We start from the raw sequence: 20,480 nt of genomic DNA, 5'->3' as shown, positions 1-20,480 counted from the left end.
ACATGATATTGCTTTACTTAGTTTTTTTTTTTTATTTTATTAAAAAAAACATTAATTTGAATTCGTTTACTTATCAATAATAGTTTGTAATAAACATTAGTAAATTAATTTTGGCAACAAAACATGTATTTGTGATTTAATTTAGTTATATTATTTTTGGAAATATTATTTTGTAAATTCTAAAATATTTTAGAACGGTAATTTGGCAACTCACTGTCAATCTACTGTTTGTTGATTGTTACCGCTTTAATTTTATTTTTCTTTGTAAACTTGGAAATTCGTATGTAATGAATACAATACTTTGTATGTTTTAATCTAAGAATGTTCTAAATCAAGATCTAAAATTACTAAAATATATAATGAAAGTTTTCTTTACAACCTTAAAATAGTCTATATAAGTTTTAGTAAGGATGGGTGTCACAGTGTTAGTATTTTCTGGAAAATTAAGGTCTTTTAATGTGATGATTTTTTTTAATAAATAAAATGCACGTTTCACAGTTTGCAGCAGTATCCAGTGCCCGAGAATAAAACCGGTACATACGTAATAGAGTTGTTAACAAAAAGGATATTAGCTCTCGGCGCAACACAACAGGGACAGTTTCTTGTGGATTGCGAAAGTTATCTTTCACTTCCCCAACTGGGTAAGGAACTCTTTTTCTCTACATTATAATTGCAAACCATTTTACCGTGCATAATCTAAAAGTACATAAAAAATAAAATGTAATAAAATTTTTTTGCTAATAATAATTTGAATTTTGCACAATGGCAAAGTAATATGATAATATAAAAAGGTTTGCTTTAGAAATTCGCATCTCGATTTTGGGTGGGAAATGTGGAGGAGAGGTATGGGGGGAAAGTGTACAACCCTCCTGTACCACTCTCCCCCCATGGAAACCCATGGTTACCGAGATATTCATGATTAAAGTTTTGAGGTTTAGTTACCTCTGAACTATCATTTCCTATAATTTTATTCTAAAATAGTGTCAGATTAAAGGGAAGGGATAAGGAGGGCTAACCCTCCTCCCCTTATTAATTGTCGTTTATATCTACTCTGCCTTGATTAGTTAATATGGGCCAATTCGGTTCTGTCACTAACCAACCTCTTGGCCATTTTTGAAGTTATAGAATACTTTTTTATGATGATTTTGTTTTTAAAATATTTATTGTTGTTCTTTTATAATCTATTATTGTGTAAAAATTAATTATTACCTTAGAAGAAATTAAATAAAAATTGTATGATCATGTAACAGATCATTGAAAGGCTTATGATTGTGTGGATCAGTATTGTTATATCCATAAAAAAATGAACTATAGTGATCCAAACAATGACAAACCATTTGTGGCCGAAGATGGACTCACTGACACACTGTATTGATACATATATCGAGTCCCAGTGGAGAGTATTAAAAAGATTCTTCTACGAAGACAATTACAATCATACAGAAAATTAGGCAAATAAGGTAAATTAGGGCAAAGTCATATAGGTTAGGTTATATTTGACCACAACGTCAGAACCGAATCGGCCAATGTTTACTAGTTTAAGGCAGAGTAGGTATGAATGTCAATTAATAAGGGTGAGGTGTTAGGTTAGTTTAACAATTTTAAAAATTATAATGAGATATCGTAACTCACAATTCTATTATATTATATTAAATAAAATAAATTGTAATTTGATATTTATTTTAAGGTACAACAAAAACAGTCCACATTCTTCATAATTCAGAGCAACCGGCATCTGTCTTCTCAATATTAGAGAGTGGTACGAAAAATATCCATGTCATAGCGGATGGGTTGTTCGACTTATTAATGATGAAGCTGTCACAGCACTACACATCTAAAAAACAAACAAAAATAGAAAGCAAAGGACCAAGATTTGAGCTTGGTGACTTCTGCGTGAAACTGGGCTCGGTGACGATGAATCAAAGTTTCAAAGGTGTTCTTGTTGAGGTGAGTCATATGTTTCTTTTTGCTTGTTAATATAATATAATTTTTTGTTGGTTTGGTTTCAATTTAAAATAAAGGATCTACTCCTGTACCACACACAAAATATAATTGGTATGAATAATAAGAGTGAATGAAGATTTAGTTAGATTATAAAATATCTTGATGAAGTAAGAAAGGTAGTATGAAACAAATGAAAAATATATACATAGATTTGATAACTGATTACATGAAGTGAGAATGTTGAGATGAATGCGTGTCCGGAAAAGAATTTATTTATTTCTTTATTTGACCCACAAAATATTTAATGACCTAAAATATAAATCGGCAAATGAATACACTTACATAGATCTAGTTGCACACCAAAACCCCTACATTACATTTTGTTCTGTTATTTAAATTTTACAAAATTATTAGAAAAAGTTTGAATGTTGCCTTAATCATAGACAAATCTAGAGGAAATTGTTTATTGTGATTTGAGGATTAAATGAAAAGAAATAAATGTGACAGTGTTGAATAGTTATGAATGAAAATGGAGGGGAAGACTAAGGAAAGGTAAATAGGTTGTGTGAAAGATGATATGCATAAAACAGGTGGAGTGAGTGACAGCATATGAATGGAGGACGAAGGCATACCTTGCTGACCCCAAGTGAAGGTACAGGGAAGGAAATAATCATAATAGTACACATTTGTGATAAGCAAAACTCACTGATAATTAATAATAATAATATCCTAAGATATTTTTCACACACGGCCATCTGATCCCAAATTAAGCCGTTACAAAGCTTGTGCTATGGAAACCAGACAACTGATATACTACATATACTACTTTTCTTTTGTAAATACATACTTATATAGAAAATTACACCAAGACTCAGGACAAACAGACATGTTCATGCACACAGTCTGTCCTGGGTGGGAATCGAAACCCACAATCTTCGGCGTGAAAAGGCAAGTATCTACCGCCAAACGGCCTGTCATTTGCTTTAAGAAAACACGAAAATTATGAAACTGTTACAACAGTTAAGTGAATAGAATTTTTTAAATCCTGTAGGTAGAATATCGTCCATGTGTAATGGCGAATGCGGTGTGGGGTCTACTTCGTGAATTCCTACAAGGGCTTTTAGGCCCGTCTGTACCCGTCCAGCCACCGCAACACCTCGTTAGCCGAATGAACGAAATCTATACACCAATGGACACTATCTATCAATATTTAGAACATTTCAGTGCTTACAGAAAACTTACAGGATTAAGAGGTGCATAATAATAATGATAATAATAATACTTTATTTCAGATTAAACAATCCATATTAAATTAAAATTAACATTAAATTCAAATAAAATTAAAAAATAATAAAAAATAAATTAAAATAAATAATTAAAATTAAATAGATTAGTAACGAATGCTTAAACTATGTTAGTACTTAATCCTAGAATTAGACCCGCTTCACATGTACACCATTCCAGTGTTCCCAGAAGTGACTGTCCAATTTACAAGCCAATGTGCTGAGGAGGGTGTTGGTACTTTTCGAAGTTCTGCTCATAATGGAGGCGACACGCTTGCGTATTATAGATAAAAAATCGTCTGTCAGCATAGTGTCAGTGATTTTTGCTTTAATCCATCTTTCTCTATTTCTAAAATTCGGAATCGATATTTATTCCCGGTTCCTATATATGACGAATATATACAGCGTCGGCCTTGGGTCAGAGCGAGAGGAGCGATCTGTCGAGGCGCCAGGCAGAAAGAGCGCAATAATGTCACAAACAAATCCAAGGATACATGAGCGTTGTTTGATTTATATAAATGTGCTAATTGTTATTTATTTAACATTATATTTCGATAGTTAGAGATAGTTCGCTGAAAGATAATGTAGCCCCTAATCAAAGTCTGAGGTCGACGCTGTATGGTCTTGTAGTAATGTTCCTATAAGTTTATACAGGTCACGTACGTTTTTTTAAACTTTCGGAACGTTTTTTATTGGGACGCTTTTGAATTGGTCCTGTTAGCCGTAAGCAAAACGAGTCGTTTCTTGAATATAGTAACCGGTAATGAATGATCAAAGCTAATGATTACAGATTTATATAGAGATAGATAGTTTACGTGTCTTTAACTCTTACAATCATTGATATATAAAAAAACCCTAGATGCACACAGCGTCTCAAAATCGTCCGCATAAAATGAGCGCACAAATCAAAATTGTGCGCTCATTTCAAATAGTCTCGCGTTGCCCGCGTCACGGCGCGTAAAAGCGTAAGTAAAAGTGTTTTTGATTTGATAATTGATTTGTTTTTGTTGTTTTTATGACAATATACAACGCAATATGTGATTTTGATTTAATTTGTCTCAAAACTTCACTCACCGGTCCAAGTATAATTACGGCAAATTTCAATGGCCGCATTGTCATTGTAAGAACAATGCGTAACAGCCGCCTTTTATTTTAGTCGTATAATACAAATGACCCTGTTCTTATTCAATGGAGTCGATTTTTTTTTATTATGTTTAATAAATTAATAATTTTGAACATTTCTGTGTTAAAGTTTTTGACAAGTACTTATACCTTATATATTATAATATAGTTTTTAATCGAATCCCACAAGCAGAATTGGTCGTTAATTCGACGATTATATTTTTATGTTCGTAAATATTATATCGAATGTTCTACTAATATTATTTGAACTTTTGAATATGTGCTTAGAACACAATAACTGGTGGTAGGGCTTTGTGCAAGCTCGTCTGGGTATGTACCACCCACTCATCAGATATTCTACCGCAAAACAGCAATACTTGATATTGTTGTGTTCCGGTTTGAAGGGTGAGTGAGCCAGTGTAATTACAGGCACAAGGGACATAAAATCTTAGTTCCCAAGGTTGGTGGCGCATTGGCTATAAGCGATGGTTGACATTTCTTACAATGCCAATGTCTAAGGGCGTTTGGTGACCACTTACCATCAGGTGGCCCATATGCTCGTCCACCTTCCTATTCTATAAAAAAAAAAAAAAAAATCAACAAACTTAACACCTAATTCAATGTCGTATAAAAATAAACAGTATAAATAATATTCTAATTTCGGTCGTGAAATTTTATTTCTCTATGCACACTGTTTGGTGAAAACAAATTTAAGCAATCAGCGTAAGGTTGAATTTGCAAAAAAATGTTTATAGTATAATTATAACTATTTATATATAATGTAGTGTAACACCGAGTGTTCGGTGACAGTTACGAGTGTTACTTTCGTTCGTGACTGTGTATTTAGTGTTTTTTATATATCAATGCTTACAATGCACAATTTCCTTGTCCCTTCTGGACGGGTTTAACAACACGCAAGTCATAACTAAAATAATACTTAATTGCTCCAAAATAAAGTAAAAACTCTAAAATTATTTATAGATATTTGAGAAGCAGTTTTGCTTTTAAAATCATTGTTCTTTATTTTAAAATAAATTACTCGAGCTCAGCTGAGGCAGAGAATTATCGAAGTTGCTACTTAAAAGTACTACGCCTGTCTTATATATAACGGCGTGGGGTCGATCACGTGGGGCAATTCGTTGTCGGAGGCGTCATCAGACATGTTGGAGGCGCACAATAAGAGTTCAGTCTCGTAGCATTGCTGTTCATTTGTTCGCTTACAATCGATAATCACAAAATAACAATTAACCACACCGATTAGTGGTTGGAAACGCAGCAAGTTCGATACAGGAAGACAACCGTTCGCCCCCGAAGCTCTTTCCAAAGTCCCATGCGCGAGAGCGTTCAGCAAACCTCAAGTCTCCGATGTCAAATTATTAACAACTCATAACTGGGGGAGGCTTTCGTCCAGCAGTGGACGGCAAACAAAAAAAAAAACTGTCAAGTTGGGAACTCTCACTTCGTGTATCCACCACCTCAATCAAGCGTTTCCGAGAACCGCTAAAAGACGCCGTTATACTCTAATTATGGCGTCCTATCTTTGATTCTGCGACTTATACATTTATCATACTACTGGTGGTAGGGCTTTGTGCAAGCTCGTCTGGGTAGGTACCACCCACTCATCAGATATTCTACCGCAAAACAGCAATACTTAATATTGTTGTGTTCCGGTTTGAAGGGTGAGTGAGCCAGTGTAATTACAGGCACAAGGGACATAAAATCTTAGTTCCCAAGGTTGGTGGCGCATTGGTGATGTAAGCAATGGTTAACATTTCTTACAATGCTAATGTCTAAGGGCGTTTGGTGACCACTTACCATCAGGTGGCTCATATGCTCGTCCGCCTTCCTATTCTATAAAAAAAAAAAAATCATACTCGCGATATACATCTCTATATAAATCTAAGCTAAATAACTGTAATAATTGAATATTAAAATATTGTAAATAACATTTTTTTAATGATATTTTATTCTACTTATACAAAAATGTAATTGCATTTTATCATTTCAAGATAAGACATTATGAAATGAAAATGTCTGCAGAATAAATCCTTCTTGGTTTTCGAATTATTGGTAACCCTTATCTGGCCACAAGGTCGTTTTCGACCCATTAAAAAAAACTTTTAAAACGACAAAAGACTAGTAATAGTCTTTACTAAACAACATATGTGAATATAATACAAAAATTTGTGGCAAAAAATTTCTGAGCACATAAATATAAGAAAAAAAAAAATTGAAGAATACGTTTTAATAATTTTCGAGTTATATACGGCATATTTGCAATCTCCGAAATAAAGTTTATTTAAACAAAAGTTTGTTTAATTTCTCGTCCCATCTTGTAAACAAATATTGATATTATAAATACTTCTCGCATTTCATAATAATACATAACATTTTGCATTGAATCATTTTGTTGGAATACTCTGAATTATAATTTCATTATAAGAAGTACATTTGTAAGATAAACATTAAGTTTTCATTGGATATACGATATTGTTAAGTAAAATGTGTTTTTCGCACTTTAAATTTGTGTTATTAACAATATTATGTAAAGGTAGGTGAACCCTTTTTTTCAATATCATAGTTCATTATTTAATTCGTTTGTATTCAATTGTTGTCAATCATTTATTTACAAGTATAATTAAAAGGATTATTTATTCATCGAAGCACAGTGATGGTGCTCTATTATAGGAACACTAGCTGCCTTTTTTTAATTTTATTTAACGCTGGAAAAACGCATTACGCATTTACTCCACGGGAACAGTGTATGTGGGGCTCGCCAGTGTCTTGTGCGCCCTGAACATCGGAATACCTATTAAAAAACCAGCGGTACCCTTTCCGTCTTAACGAGAAGCGCCACGGAATCGCTTGCGTATGAATACCTTCTATGTGTAAAATTAAAACAAATTTTTAAAATTGAAATAGCTAAATATTCTTTGTTTAGTGAGCGTCTACATCGCGGACGGATTAACAATGTTTATTTTCAAGTCGATCGCATCAATAATTTTTGGATTCTTATGATGTGTCAGTCTGTGAGTTGGAAAATTAAAGTAACAGCCTGTATATATCCCACTTCTTGAGGCTCAGGTTTGGAGCTTGTTCCACCACGCTGCTCCGGTACGGGTTGGTTAATACATGTGGTGGATATTCATAAACACAAAGTGTAAGTTTTTTTTATAGAATAGGAAGGCGGACGAGCATATGGGCCACCTGATGGTAATTGGTCACCAACGCTAAGATGATAATAAGATGTTATGTCCCTTGTGCCGGTAAATACACTGGCTCACTCACCCTTCAAACCGGAACACAACAATACCAAGGACTGCTGTTTGGCGGTAGAATATCTGATGAGCGGGTGGTACCTACCGAGACGAGCTTGCACAAAGTTCTACCACCAGTAAGCTGTACTACCAGTAAGTTAATTACGATTAATCTTATGTGATAAATATATTACAGTGTTACACGTACATCTCGTGGAACTGGATGTGATAGACTGTGGGATAGATCATGAAGTGGATGTGGCGGAGGGCGACGTTGAGATTTCACAGTACCCGTGGCTCGGAATACTGTATTACTCTTTCTGTGTGTATTACAATTGTTTTACATTATTTATATTGTAAAAGTCCTCGATGTTTTACCGATGATCGAAGGCTGCTGTTGTTATGGCAAATTTTACCAAGCCGTTCTGTTGATTTATTCCAATAGAAGCAGGTTCCCTGATGACGTCATACTACCGTGTAAAGTATAAAATATAAACACAAATGAAGTTCATGAAAGTTTATTAGTGCTTCTCAGCCTCTCAGGGTTATAACTCATAGCACATTATGGTTTATCAGCCAATATGATGTACTATAAGTGGGGCGCGCATATTAAATAATAGATTTTTAAATAAATTTACATATATGCTTACACCCAGCATTAGATGGTAAGTGTTATAAATGTAACGATAATGATTACCTCACTGATAACCTGCACTGATTTAGGACACGGCGGCCATTTTAACGGAGACCAGCTAAAGAAGGAGATATTTAAAATGTTTATTTGCGTATTTTTGACAGACGACAGCTTTGGTGAAGCACGAGCCGTGACAACCGTTGCGCTAATACAAGCTGAGTTTGTGATAGCTTCTGCTGCAGATATTGGACCAATGCCTAAAAATGATTTCAGGTAACTTTAAAAATTACCTTGATACACTCATCCATATGCCTATGTCCATATCCCTGGCTCCTTACTGGCTGTCTTACTTATGTTAAACTAGCTGAGCTCGCGGTTTCACCCGCGTATAACTCACTCAAAAGAAATCACTAAGAGCAGACTTATAATATTTTATACTAAAATATTATACAACATTTTTAGTTTTATTATCGTGGATATTAGTATTTATTGATTTTTGCCGCAACCGGATAAACAAAGTTATTTACGAACCGAAGACAAATACTTATGTATGTATGAGTATTTTCAAACAACCTACTTAGTACCTGTTCAAATATGTCAAAATTATAAAAAGTACTAGAAACTTGTTAAATATGTTTTTTTAAAGCATGCTAGGTTTACATCCAGAAGACTGCAACTTATTAACACTCTGTTTAGCGTAGATTTTATTTTGTATGCACTAGTTGTAAGTCAGTTTTGTAAACTTATGATCATATCTCGATATATTTTATATATTATTAATGGCATGTTTCTAAAAACGACTTTGCAAGTAATGCATTCTTTTAGAAGAAATTTCATTAAAATACAAAAGATTCAACTAAAGATATCTACGTGGATGCGTTGACCGACGTGTGCCAACTGAACTATTATTTTATAGCATTTTTATCGAATAAATGTTCGACGTGATTCTTTAAATTGACATACTTTTTTTATTTATAACCGATTGAAATAAAACAAATAACTGTATTTTAAGGGAAGTTAGCCACAATACATTAGTGAAAACCGCACCCAAATCCGTTAAGCCGTTTCTAAGATTAGCGTGCACAAATACACATACAAACAGGCAAAAATTCTAACAATCATTGCTTTGGATTCTATTGCATTAATAAAGACCTCCGATTATAGTTACTCAAATATCGTCCATGTACAGACAGCGATCAGTTACATTTTTATTATATGTACACTTGACAAGACTTGACAAGAAATAAAGATAAATTTCATCGAAAATACCTATGTATTTTCTATGAAATTTATCTTTATTTCTTCCGATTATTTCTTCTTTTACTAAATCGACATTTCGAAACGGTGGTGATATAGTTTTACATATATATTTTAATTGATTCCAAAGACCTTGTAAAAAAGCTCACTTAAATAAAGAACATTTTTAATAAGAAATAACGTTAAAGTAATTTAAAATATTTTTTCGATGTCACAAATAATTCCAGAACAAACAGTTTCGTTCTTCTCGGCGATGACTGGCAGCACGGCGAGCGTCGTGTTCGCAACTATGTATTGCATCCCGAGTATGGCGAAACATACAACACGGTCGCTTTAGTGCAGCTCAAAACGCCTGTTCGCAGTGGTAAGTGACAATCGTTGCTCGTATTTTTTTTTTTTAATTTTTTATTAAGGTCTACCAACAGTTGTATACTAAAAAGAACATTTAATACATTAAAAAACACACACACACAGAATAGTGTAACAACTAGTTATAGGTTGTATCGTTTGTAATCAAACATAAAAAAGAAAAAGCAGTTTGTTACGTACAGGGATGGACGTTCGCTGCGACCTTAGTCCAAGGGATTACATCGAGGCTATTATAAAAACAGCTTCACGAAAACTCGGAGTTCTGAACAAGGTGCGGCGTTTTTTCACGCCACAACAACTGTGCCTGTTATACAAAACACAGGTACGGTCTTGCGTTGAATATTGCTCGCACCTTTGGGATGGCTCCGCTAAGTACCTACTGGAGGCCTTGGACCGGTTGCAGCGACGTGCCGTACGCATTATTGGCGACGTAAAGGTCACACACACCCTTGAACCTTTACAATTGCGTCGCGAGATAGCAGCACTGAGCGCTTTCTATCGACTGTATCACGGCGAGTGCTCTGAGGAATTATTCTCTCTAATTCCTGCTTCCCCCTTCCTTCTTAAGTCCACGCGAGCTGGTTCTCGATGTCACCGCCTAACTGTGACATCAATTCCATCGCGCACAAAGAAATTTGGCAAGTCCTTTCTTTGTCGCACTACCAAAGAATGGAATTCCTTACCAGCTCACGTGTTCCCCTCCTCTTACAACCCGGGTTCCTTCAAACGAGAATCGACTGTACTTACTTACTTGAAAAGATATACTATCGTATTCCAAGGCGCAATGTTCGTAGTTTTCTGGGCACTTTTGATGTCAGAATATCAAAAACGAAATTAGGATGTAATGCACCAATGCCTAGATCATCACGGTTGTACAATGGTTTTTGTCAAGATCTAGATATTTTTAATGACTCTGCCATGATTTATCGTAAACGGGCGCTAGAATTGTTGAGAGATGCAAATAAATAATAAATAAATAAATAAATAATAAATAATGTTATCTTAATTTTATTTTGTATTAATTAGTATATTTTTAGTAATTTTTTTGTAACGTAAACTTTGCATGAATTTAATGAATTATTTAATTTTAATTTGTACCTATATCAATTTCAAACTATTTGTGTTATTAATTTTAATTTTATTAAGTGCATGTTTTTTTTTTTTATGATCTTTAATTTGTACCAATTTGGATTTTTTTTTTTTTTAATCTTTCTACTCATGTTTCTATAATTATGTGTTAATGTATTTTTAAAACAAATATTGTAATTGTTGTGGCTACTTTAAAAAGCTTCACATGTTAGCTATTTTCACTAAATTGTTTTACATTTGTCATTAAAACATGTAGTAGCTACTAGTGGTCCTTAAAATAAATAAATAAATAAAAAAAATAAATAAATAAATAAACGAGGCGTGAAGAGGCATCTTGCGGGCCGGCAAGGCGGGGACGGCTAGTACAGAACATTCTTCCCGACTGTACTGGCCGTCGTCGCGTTTCGACTCTACTACCACTTACCATCAGGTGGAGTAGAGTCATTTGCCATCCCGGGGCATATAAAAAAAAAAAAAAAAAAGCATCTCAGGGGGGATCGCTGACGCAGCACGTAGTCGCGAAGTCGCCGCCGCGAGTCAGCTCTACACGTATCACCTAGTTAATCTAAGTGATCAGCATTTTAACACTATATATTAGGATAGAGTAATTATTTTTAGTATTCAATATCTGTATCCAGTATCGAGAAGTATTGTCTCTTAGGATTAAGTTGTATGTAATGTTTAGTAATTAATTAAAGTGTTGGAAACTTTGGTTTTTTTAAATCCTCCGGCTGTCGTAAACGTAATTAGTTATAGCAAATTCATAACACTCCATATAAATAAATTTAAATTTAATTACAACAATAGAAGAATATGCGAGACAAGAAAAAATAATGTATAACTAAGTTCTTATATCTGAAAAAGTGTATATTTAATATTTAACACTGTTTTTATTCGTATTTCCGGTTTTACTAACGTTACGTCGAATATTTCTAACTTGAAAGACTTCGTTTTGATAATTATGCCTTCGCTTCATGATTCCTTAGAATCTTAACTAATATTATAAAAGCGAAAGGGAGTTTGCGTGTTACGCTTTTATATCGTTATTACTCAACCGATCACCATGATATTTTATATACACTTTATCAGGGGTATAATAAACCTCGAACGTCGTTCGACTGCCTCGTTGGTCTAGTGGCTAGATGTGAGGCCGCAGACCCGGAGATCCTGGGTTCAAATCCAAAGACGGGCCAATAAAAAGTTATTAGGTGTCTCTGTCGAAGTTAAGTTTAAGTTTTTGTCTGTCAGTACCAGCCCGGTGGAAGCTGGAAGTGTGTACATTCTCATGCCTCAGAACTCATGACTTGACTCTCGGTCTTATCGGATTGCCCTCCCATCGGACTATGAAAGTTAGGGAATAGAGGTCGCTGCTGTATGCGAAATCGGTCTGGAGGACATTATCAGGGGTATAGCAAAAGAAAAATATACTTGTTCCCCTCAATCACGTAAAAGAAGCCGTGGGTGGGAATTAGAGAACTAGTGAAATACGTGCTTTCTGAGGCACGGGAGTGTATACACTTCCAACTTCCATATGATGATAACATAAACAATTAGGACGAACACAGATTAAGCAAGCTTTCTAGTTGAAATAGTTTCTATAGAAAAATCAATATTGCGTCGGTGTTACCATTAAATTTTATTAAGACACATTTTCTTTTTTACAGAAAAGATAAGACCTTTATGTCCGCCTCCAGATAGATTGAGAAATCCTGAGTTTTACGTTGTGAAATTTAAAGATAATGGTAATATATTTTATTAGACCGTAACCGTAACAGCCTGTGAATGTCCCACTGCTGGGCTAAAGGTCTCCTCTCCCTTTTTTTTTGAGGAGAAGGTTTGGAGCTTATTCCACCACGCTGCTCCAGTGCGGGTTGGTGGAATACACATGTGGCAGAATTTCAGTGAAATTAGACACATGCAGGTTTCCTCACGATGTTTTCCTTCACCGTAAAGCACGAGGTGAATTATAATCACAAATTAAGCACATGAAAATTCAGTGGTGGCTTGAACGGGTTTGAACCCACGATCATCGGTTCTCACCACTGGGCCATCTCGGCTTGTTAAACACTTCGGTTTATAAATATCTCTTTTTCCATGATTTTTTATGTATACTTTTAATATATATAATAATGTTTTTTTTTTAGATTATACTATTCTCCAAAAGCAAGTAATCCCCGTGATATACGTGATGCCAAGTTTGTGTAAGGAGTTTTATGTTCGCGCGAATGTAAGTATTCCAACGTATAGTTATTAATCGAAAAATCGGATTTAAAAATCAGCTTTTTACTTAAGTGACGTGACAAATGCTATTTTCTTTTTCAGACTGTACTTTATATTTTATTACAGTTGAGTATAGACAAACAAAGTTCTTGATTTATATATCATTAATAGTATTTCAACGCCATTTTACGTAACTATACATGTTTGTAGGGCTATTCTGTAAGAACAAACTCGAAACGCAACGCATAAAATGGTCGTGAAACATCAAAATGATCGGATTTGATTATAATATTTATATCATTTCAAGTATAAATAGTATATCACCATAGACGGTTGTCCACATTTTACGGGTGAGCGATGAAGTGAGTTCTTACAGAATAGCACTTTTTTATAGTAGCATATGGGCCACCCAATCTTAGTTTCCAAGGTTGGTGGAAAATTGGCTATGTAAGCGATAGTTGACATTTCTTACAATGTCTAAGGGCGTTTGGTGACCACTTACCACCAGGTGGCCCATATGCTCGTCCGCTGTCGTATTCTATATACAAAAAAAAAAACGACCAAAAAGAGTTCGGTTTATGATTTGACGTTTTTACGCGCTATCCGAGGCACGGGAGTGTAAACATTGCGAACTTCCAAGCGTTTTAGCGGCCCGACCCAAGATCGATCTGAAATTGCAATTGCACCGTGATAAAAAACACGTTTTATCTGTTAGTTGTACGCAAAGAAGATGCGTCCCCCGCACGTGGCGTGCGCGGTGTCCGTGGAGCGGAGCGACGTGTGCGTGTGGCGCGCGGGCGGGGCGCTCGTGGCGCGCGACGTGTGGGGGCGCTGGCAGCTGGTGCGTGCTATGTGTTTTATTCCATTTCATTTATTCCATGGGTTCTCGTTCAGGCACGAGATAATCAAGTATAATCGAGTTGCAATTGAGGTTCGTTTCGTTAAAATCCGGGGAATTTTATTTGGCGAGCCGGTTGGCGTGGTTGGTACATACCTGCCTTTCACGCCGAAGGTTGTGGGTTCGATTCCCACCCAGGAAAAACATTCGTGTGCATGAACGTGTCTGTTTGTCCCGAGTATGGGGCAGTTGGTAAAATAAGTCGATCTTTATTAAAGGTCGCTCTTATCTTCTACATCTCAGATCCTTGTTTATAAATTACCTACTAATGTGTTCGCAATTAATCGTTAAAAGAAAAATTAACATGAAAAAATCTGTTAAGGAACACTGAAGTAGAAACTTAAATGGAGCGAATTTTTAATTTTCAATGAATTTCAATAAATACGGGTTAACATCAGTGTTAGGGAGTTGAAGACTCGCTTCATTTGATTATCTACTACACTGTTCCTCGAAGAGTTTCTTCATGTCGCGAACACATTGGAGGTATAATCTCATCCGACTGAATGTAAGACCCTCGCGTCCGCAGCTCGGGCTGGGCGTGCGCGGGCCGGGCTGCGGCGCGCCGTCGCGCTACCTCGACATGCTGGCGTACTCCCCGTGGGTGCAGGACAGCCTCGGCCGGTTCCGCAGGGTCAGCATCTCGAAGATATCGAGGCAGAAATATATCCTGCGAAGTACGAATCGTATTTGGTATTGTTTACTGTTAAGAATGTCAAAACTGTAAGTACTGAAAATTGTCTATGGTCTCATCTTGACATATTTCGTAACAAAGTATCGACAGCCTCGAGGCTGTGTGAGCGAGGTGTATGTCAGTTAACTCGCTGACCATTAATACGTTAATAGTATATAAAAAAAAACTAGGGCCAATTACAACAATAATACTTATTTTTTATTTTATTTTATAATATAAGTAGACGGACGACCATATGGGCCACCTAATGGTAAGTGGTCACCGACGCCCATGAACATCGGTATCGTAAGAAATGTTAACCATCGCTTACATCGCCAATGCGCCACCTTGGAAACTAATATGTTATGTCCCTTGTGCCTGTAATTACACATGCCCCCTTACCTTTTAAACCGGAACAAAACGATACCAAGTACTGCTGTTTTCCGGTAGAATATCTGATGAGTGTGTGGTACCTACCCAGACGAGCTTGCACAAAGCCCCTACCAACATTTACTAATTGTAAAACACAGATAGTTTATTAAATAGAATATCAATTAATGTCGTTTTTGTTCGCATGTACGCAAATCGACACATGTGTCTTTCACAGGCAGATAGACATCGTAAAAAATATACGAAATATTTATGCATTTGAGCCGGTTGGCGTGGCTGGTAGATACTTGCCTTTCACGCCGAAGGTTGTGGGTTCGATTCCCACACAGGACAGACATTTGTGGCATAAATATGTCTGTTTGTCCTGAGTCTGGGTGTAATTCTATATAAGTATGTATTTACGAAAGAGAAGTAGTATATGTAGTATCAGTTGTCTGGTTTCCATAGTACGAGCTCTGCTTAGTTTGGGATCAGATGGCCGTGTGTGTATAATGTCCCAGGATATTATTTATTTTATTATCTATACCTAGTTATTATATATAATATATATGTAAATAAGAGAAAATGTATTTATTGTAGGTACCAAAAATATCATACATTTATTAAAAAAATTGCAATCAAGCAATGCTTTCCACCCCGCGGGGTGTACGCTAGATTTATTTCAATTCAGCGGAGTTCGAGAGATCCCGCATAGAATATGAAAATATAATAAATTAATAAGAAATATTACCCTTTTCAGGCGGGAGTCATGCCTATCAGAGATTTGGCAATTGTGACGAGGAAGAAAAAAAAAACTTGCTTTACCGGGAGGTGGTAGTGTTACGAACAGACAACAATCAGTATCAATTTTTGACGTACAATGTGAGTATAACACATAATGAAGGCCTGTCTAGGTAGCATGCGCAAGCGATCCCGTCGCGTTCCTCGTTAAGACGGAAAGGGTACCGCTGGTTTTTTAGTGGGAATTCCGTCCGTCCGGGGTCCGTCCGTCCGTCCGTCCGGGGGGGAGGGAGGCCGGGGCGCACTCGGCGCCTTGGACACCGGCGAGCCCCACACTACGACCGCTGTTGCCGTGGGTAAATGCGTAATGCGTTTTTCCAGGGTAAAAAAACAGGCCTGTCTAGGTACCAAGTATTAACCATTTATTCTATAGCCTATTCCAGTGAAATATAGATAAATAAAGAACTTTGATCTTGTTTACATAAGACGTGTGCACAAAAAACTCAATAGCTTTTTATTGGCCGAATATGAGATTTGAACCCAGGACCTTCGGGTCTGCGGCCTTACCCCACTGGACCAACGAGGCAACGATTTACGGTATTTATTTAGTATGTATCCATACATGACGGCATTTTGAATTTTCGTGTATGTGTGTTCGGAACTTTTGAAGTAAAATTAATTTAGGTATAAGCAGTAAAGTGGAATAGTGTTGTAATAGAAATATATATTAATCAAGAACTGTTTGTAGTGCATAAAGGCATGGAATACCTATTTGAGTCTAAAGCCTGCCATATAAGTATATTATAAGTAGTAAGTGCGATGTACAATATGATAGAATATGCTTTATTGTACACCAAAAGGGTTACAGAAACACAGTTATAAACACAAACAAAAAGAGCGATCTCTTCCTGACAACCTTTGGGTAAATGACATGAGATAAATAAAGCGGTAAGGAAATGTATAGATCAATTTAAAAAAATAATTGTAAGTTATAATAAGGTTAATATTATTGATTTAGTTAGGTCCATTAGTGGGGACTACTGATTGGACAATTTTCGATAATCTGTTTGTGCAGTTCTCATTGTACGAAAACGTGGAGTTCACGTGCCTGACGATGGAGTTGGTGAATGCTTCGGCCGTCTCCGAGATGAGGGTCAAGCACTTTTGCACGAGGGAGTCTAGGGGACCGCCATGCTATAATTTCAAAGGTATTTTTTTAACAAAATACTTCTGTTCGTAATTGATTTTTATGCTCACAAGCGACCAACGTTAAAATTTGGAACGCATAGGTTACCAAAGGAGCATCCATTTAAATGTAATAATAACATTGGTACTAACAACTCTGCCAATGGTTTATAGATATTTAAATTTTACTTCTATTTCAGGATCTGTCTTCGAAATATCGGTATACCTCATGTTCTCCGACTCGTGTAGCTTCGAGATGTTCGCGTGGGGCTGGCCGAAGAACATGACACTTATCGATATTCACCACTGGAAGTTAGAAGAGGGCACCTACTACGAAGACTTCACCATGCAGCCAGTGGAGTATCGCGGCCCGATGCACGAGACGGAGTTCGGCTACGAGCCCGAGGACCGCGAGATGTGGACTCCGGACTACGACGTGTGGTCTACGAGCGAGCCGCCCGACCCTCGTTGCACCACCACCACGAGACCCAAAAGAGGAGGTAATCCCCATGGTTTATGTATGGACATGACTAACGCATCTCGGCCGCTCCGTTTCATAACATACCACAAGTCAACACGAAATTTGATTCTAATTTTTTATGACACGACCGGAAAGAGTTCACGCGCAGTCAAAAGTTGCCTCGTTTATCTAGTGGCTAGGTATAAGGCCGCTGATCCGGAGGTTCCGGTCGTGTCGATGTGCCGTCCCATCGGATTACGAGAGCTAGGGAATAGAGAGTGCGGCTGTGTTTGCGCACACACTTGTGTACTATAATATGTCTTGCGCAGTATAATAATCTCTCTCGAAATTGGCCGCCGTGGTCGAAATCGGTCTGGAGGACCTTATATAAAATTTACTAGAAGTTTAACTACAAAAGTTAACCAGAACGATTTTTTAAAGAAATACTCCTTATAAATTCCATTATATATGAATAGAAAAAGGACTTTAATTTATATATTTACATGTTTCATCCTAAAAATCACGTTGAAGTAAATCTCCAATCATATTGAAAAAAAAAAATATACTTACGCTTTAAAAATGACTGTTTTGTATACTTCTACAACTTTTGCTCGATTAGTGCTTCTGTACGAACATTCTCGAATTAGCCCGCGAATGTTTCCACACAGTTTCTCGCTACCAATATAGCGATATTCTCGATAACGTTCCTTTAAGTCCATTAATCATTTCTTGTTGATAAACATTCTTCTTACTCTTCTGAATCCTTGGAGGATAGTAATCCTTCAACTGGTCCAAGTGCATGTTGCATGTGTACTTCAAAGTACATTCTGCAACCTGAGCTTAAAGTTATTAACAAATGTCGACGAGCCGGTTGGCGTGGTTGGTAGATACTTGCCTTTCACGCCGAAGGATGTGGTTTCGATTCCCACCCAGGACAGACATTGTGTGCATGAAAATGTTTGTTTGTCCTGATTCTGGGTGTAATTATCTATATAAGTATGTATTTACAAAAAAAAAAGTAGTATATGTAGTATATCAGTTGTTTGGTTTCCATAGCACAAGCTTTGTACAAGTTTAATTTGGGATCAGATGGCCGTGTGTGAAAAATGACCCAGGATATTATTATTATTATTAAATGTAAAATAAGCTCTTTGTAATTCTCAGTTTTTTTAATTTCCAAGAAAGTCTGTCGTGTTGAGGATTGGAGATATTCACTGGCCATTATTATTATTGTGTGTCACCAACAAAAATATCAGCTTTTATTCTGTTTTTTCTTCTAATTTTGCATTTACCATATGGTGACCATATTTTATCTACCAATTTGTTTTAAGCTTCATAGGCTTTACAGAGATGTGTATTAATTGCAAAACATTTTTATTGTTTTTAATTTCTTGAATTTTCCGATAATGTAGCAAAGTCATTTTAATATTTTCTTGAAGAGGTTTTTAGACGCCGTGTCGACATGTGCTTTCACTAAATAGGAACGCATGTTCGATAGACTACTGGTGTTCCCCTTCTCAATCTTTTATACGTATTAAATTGTAACTCTTTGAACAATCTGCCAAAATATAAAATACAATATCGAACTTTATTAATTATAAATGGAGTTTTTATTTACATTTCGGTACGAATAGTCCGAAATCATCAAATAATAGACAAAAAAATAATCGTTTTTGTCTCATGTTTAATTATTGTAAACAGAAGTTTTAACGGAACTATACCTTTAAAAAACTCTATTTATGAAGACAGTTCCATTGCAGTATATGGTCCTCGTTGGTCGAAATGAATGATTTATTATTATTTTCTTATTTTACATTTTCTCTCGTAACAAAAACCTAAACACACGGGTCGTAGCCAAGCGCGAGTAGGGGCTAGGTGATAGGTGAGGTGCCGTTTGGAGTAAATGATCAGTGTGTTGAGGAACCTGTAACATATCAAGACTTCGTTGCAGACTTAGGTACGACTCCAATTGATGATATAACAATGGGAATCAATTCAATTCGATTGCTAGATCTTGGTATTTACTGAGCTTTTCCGAAATTGTCGACTGTATTTTATGGGTGTTAGGAATAGCTATATATATAAGAAAATATTATTAAACCATATATGGAGTTTATGTACATATACACGTAAGTACATATCGCGAATATGATTTTCAGATAATGAAAAGCCAGATACATTAGAGGGCGCTGTCGTATCAGATACTGGCAGCCTTGACGTCGGAGTCCACGCAGCCACGAAAGCACCGAACATCACTTTAATTCATTTTATGACCGGCAAACCTAATCTCATACCCAAATTTATACCAAAGATAAAGCCAGCGCCGGAACAAAGCGATAATTCAATTGCTACTTCGAAAACAAAATAAGTTTTCAATTCAGTTTGGTCAGTTTTCAGTTTTTTTTTGTTGTTGCTACTTGAAGTCACAGATAACGAACTTTTTTTTCTTTATTTAATTTAGGGACTGTTGTCCTACACACGTCAGTCCCAATGTCCCTTTTATATTTTGTAACATATAAAATTCCAAGAGCATCCTAGCAGATTCTGATAGAATGCTCTGAACTAATCCAACATCGAACAAAAGATAACGAACTTTCTAATGTGATATATTGTTTGCATGAAATTTATTGATACACTAAAAAATTATGTAATATTATGTTTGGAACGAAAAATGATGTATCGGAGAAATATAAAGTTTGTATTGACGATTTGTTCTTATTTATCGGTTTAGTAAAAATGTTTAACTTTTCGGTATCTCTTCAACTTCAAAACTTCAGGTAACAAAATGTTATGCAACCTACTAGTCTGCCTACCTATTATAATAAAAAAAAAATGTTCATCAGAAAAATACCACTCATCACGAGATCTCCTAAGCTAACCACCCGATTGACTTGAAATTTGTCACAGTTAAGTTTCCGCTCAATAAGAACGTACGCAAATCCTATCCAAAATGCATTTTCCTTATTATCTTCCGTACGAAGC

The 20,480-nt window shown here is 36.0% G+C and overlaps 1 protein-coding gene across 1 annotated transcript; it reads left to right on the top strand.

The window, feature by feature from the left end:
* The first annotated feature begins 235 nt into the window (after nt 1-235).
* Nucleotides 236-20,155, top strand: LOC126777631 (uncharacterized). Its single transcript, XM_050500740.1, has 15 exons — nt 236-424; nt 499-641; nt 1,688-1,947; nt 2,996-3,197; nt 7,803-7,928; nt 8,405-8,513; nt 9,725-9,861; nt 12,620-12,697; nt 13,100-13,182; nt 13,891-14,016; nt 14,600-14,747; nt 15,873-15,994; nt 16,929-17,061; nt 17,239-17,538; nt 19,658-20,155. The coding sequence occupies exons 1-15, from the start codon at nt 411-413 to the stop codon at nt 19,864-19,866; spliced, it is 2,190 nt and encodes a 729-aa protein (XP_050356697.1). The 5' UTR covers nt 236-410; the 3' UTR covers nt 19,867-20,155.
* Nucleotides 20,156-20,480: the final 325 nt, after the last annotated feature.

This window comes from Nymphalis io, chromosome 23, assembly GCF_905147045.1.
Source record: "Nymphalis io chromosome 23, ilAglIoxx1.1, whole genome shotgun sequence".
Lineage (NCBI taxonomy): Eukaryota > Metazoa > Arthropoda > Insecta > Lepidoptera > Nymphalidae > Nymphalis > Nymphalis io.
The sequence above is the reverse complement of the archived record's forward strand: the minus strand, read 5'-3'. Positions and strand labels throughout refer to the sequence as shown.

What these genes read in the sequence shown, in the direction of transcription:
- LOC126777631 (XM_050500740.1), top strand. An exon ending in TCAAAGGTGTTCTTGTTGAG is followed by an intron (nt 1,948 to 2,995) that starts GTGAGTCATATG and finishes TAAATCCTGTAG; the next exon opens with GTAGAATATCGTCCATGTGT. An exon ending in TGTGGGGGCGCTGGCAGCTG is followed by an intron (nt 14,017 to 14,599) that starts GTGCGTGCTATG and finishes TCGCGTCCGCAG; the next exon opens with CTCGGGCTGGGCGTGCGCGG.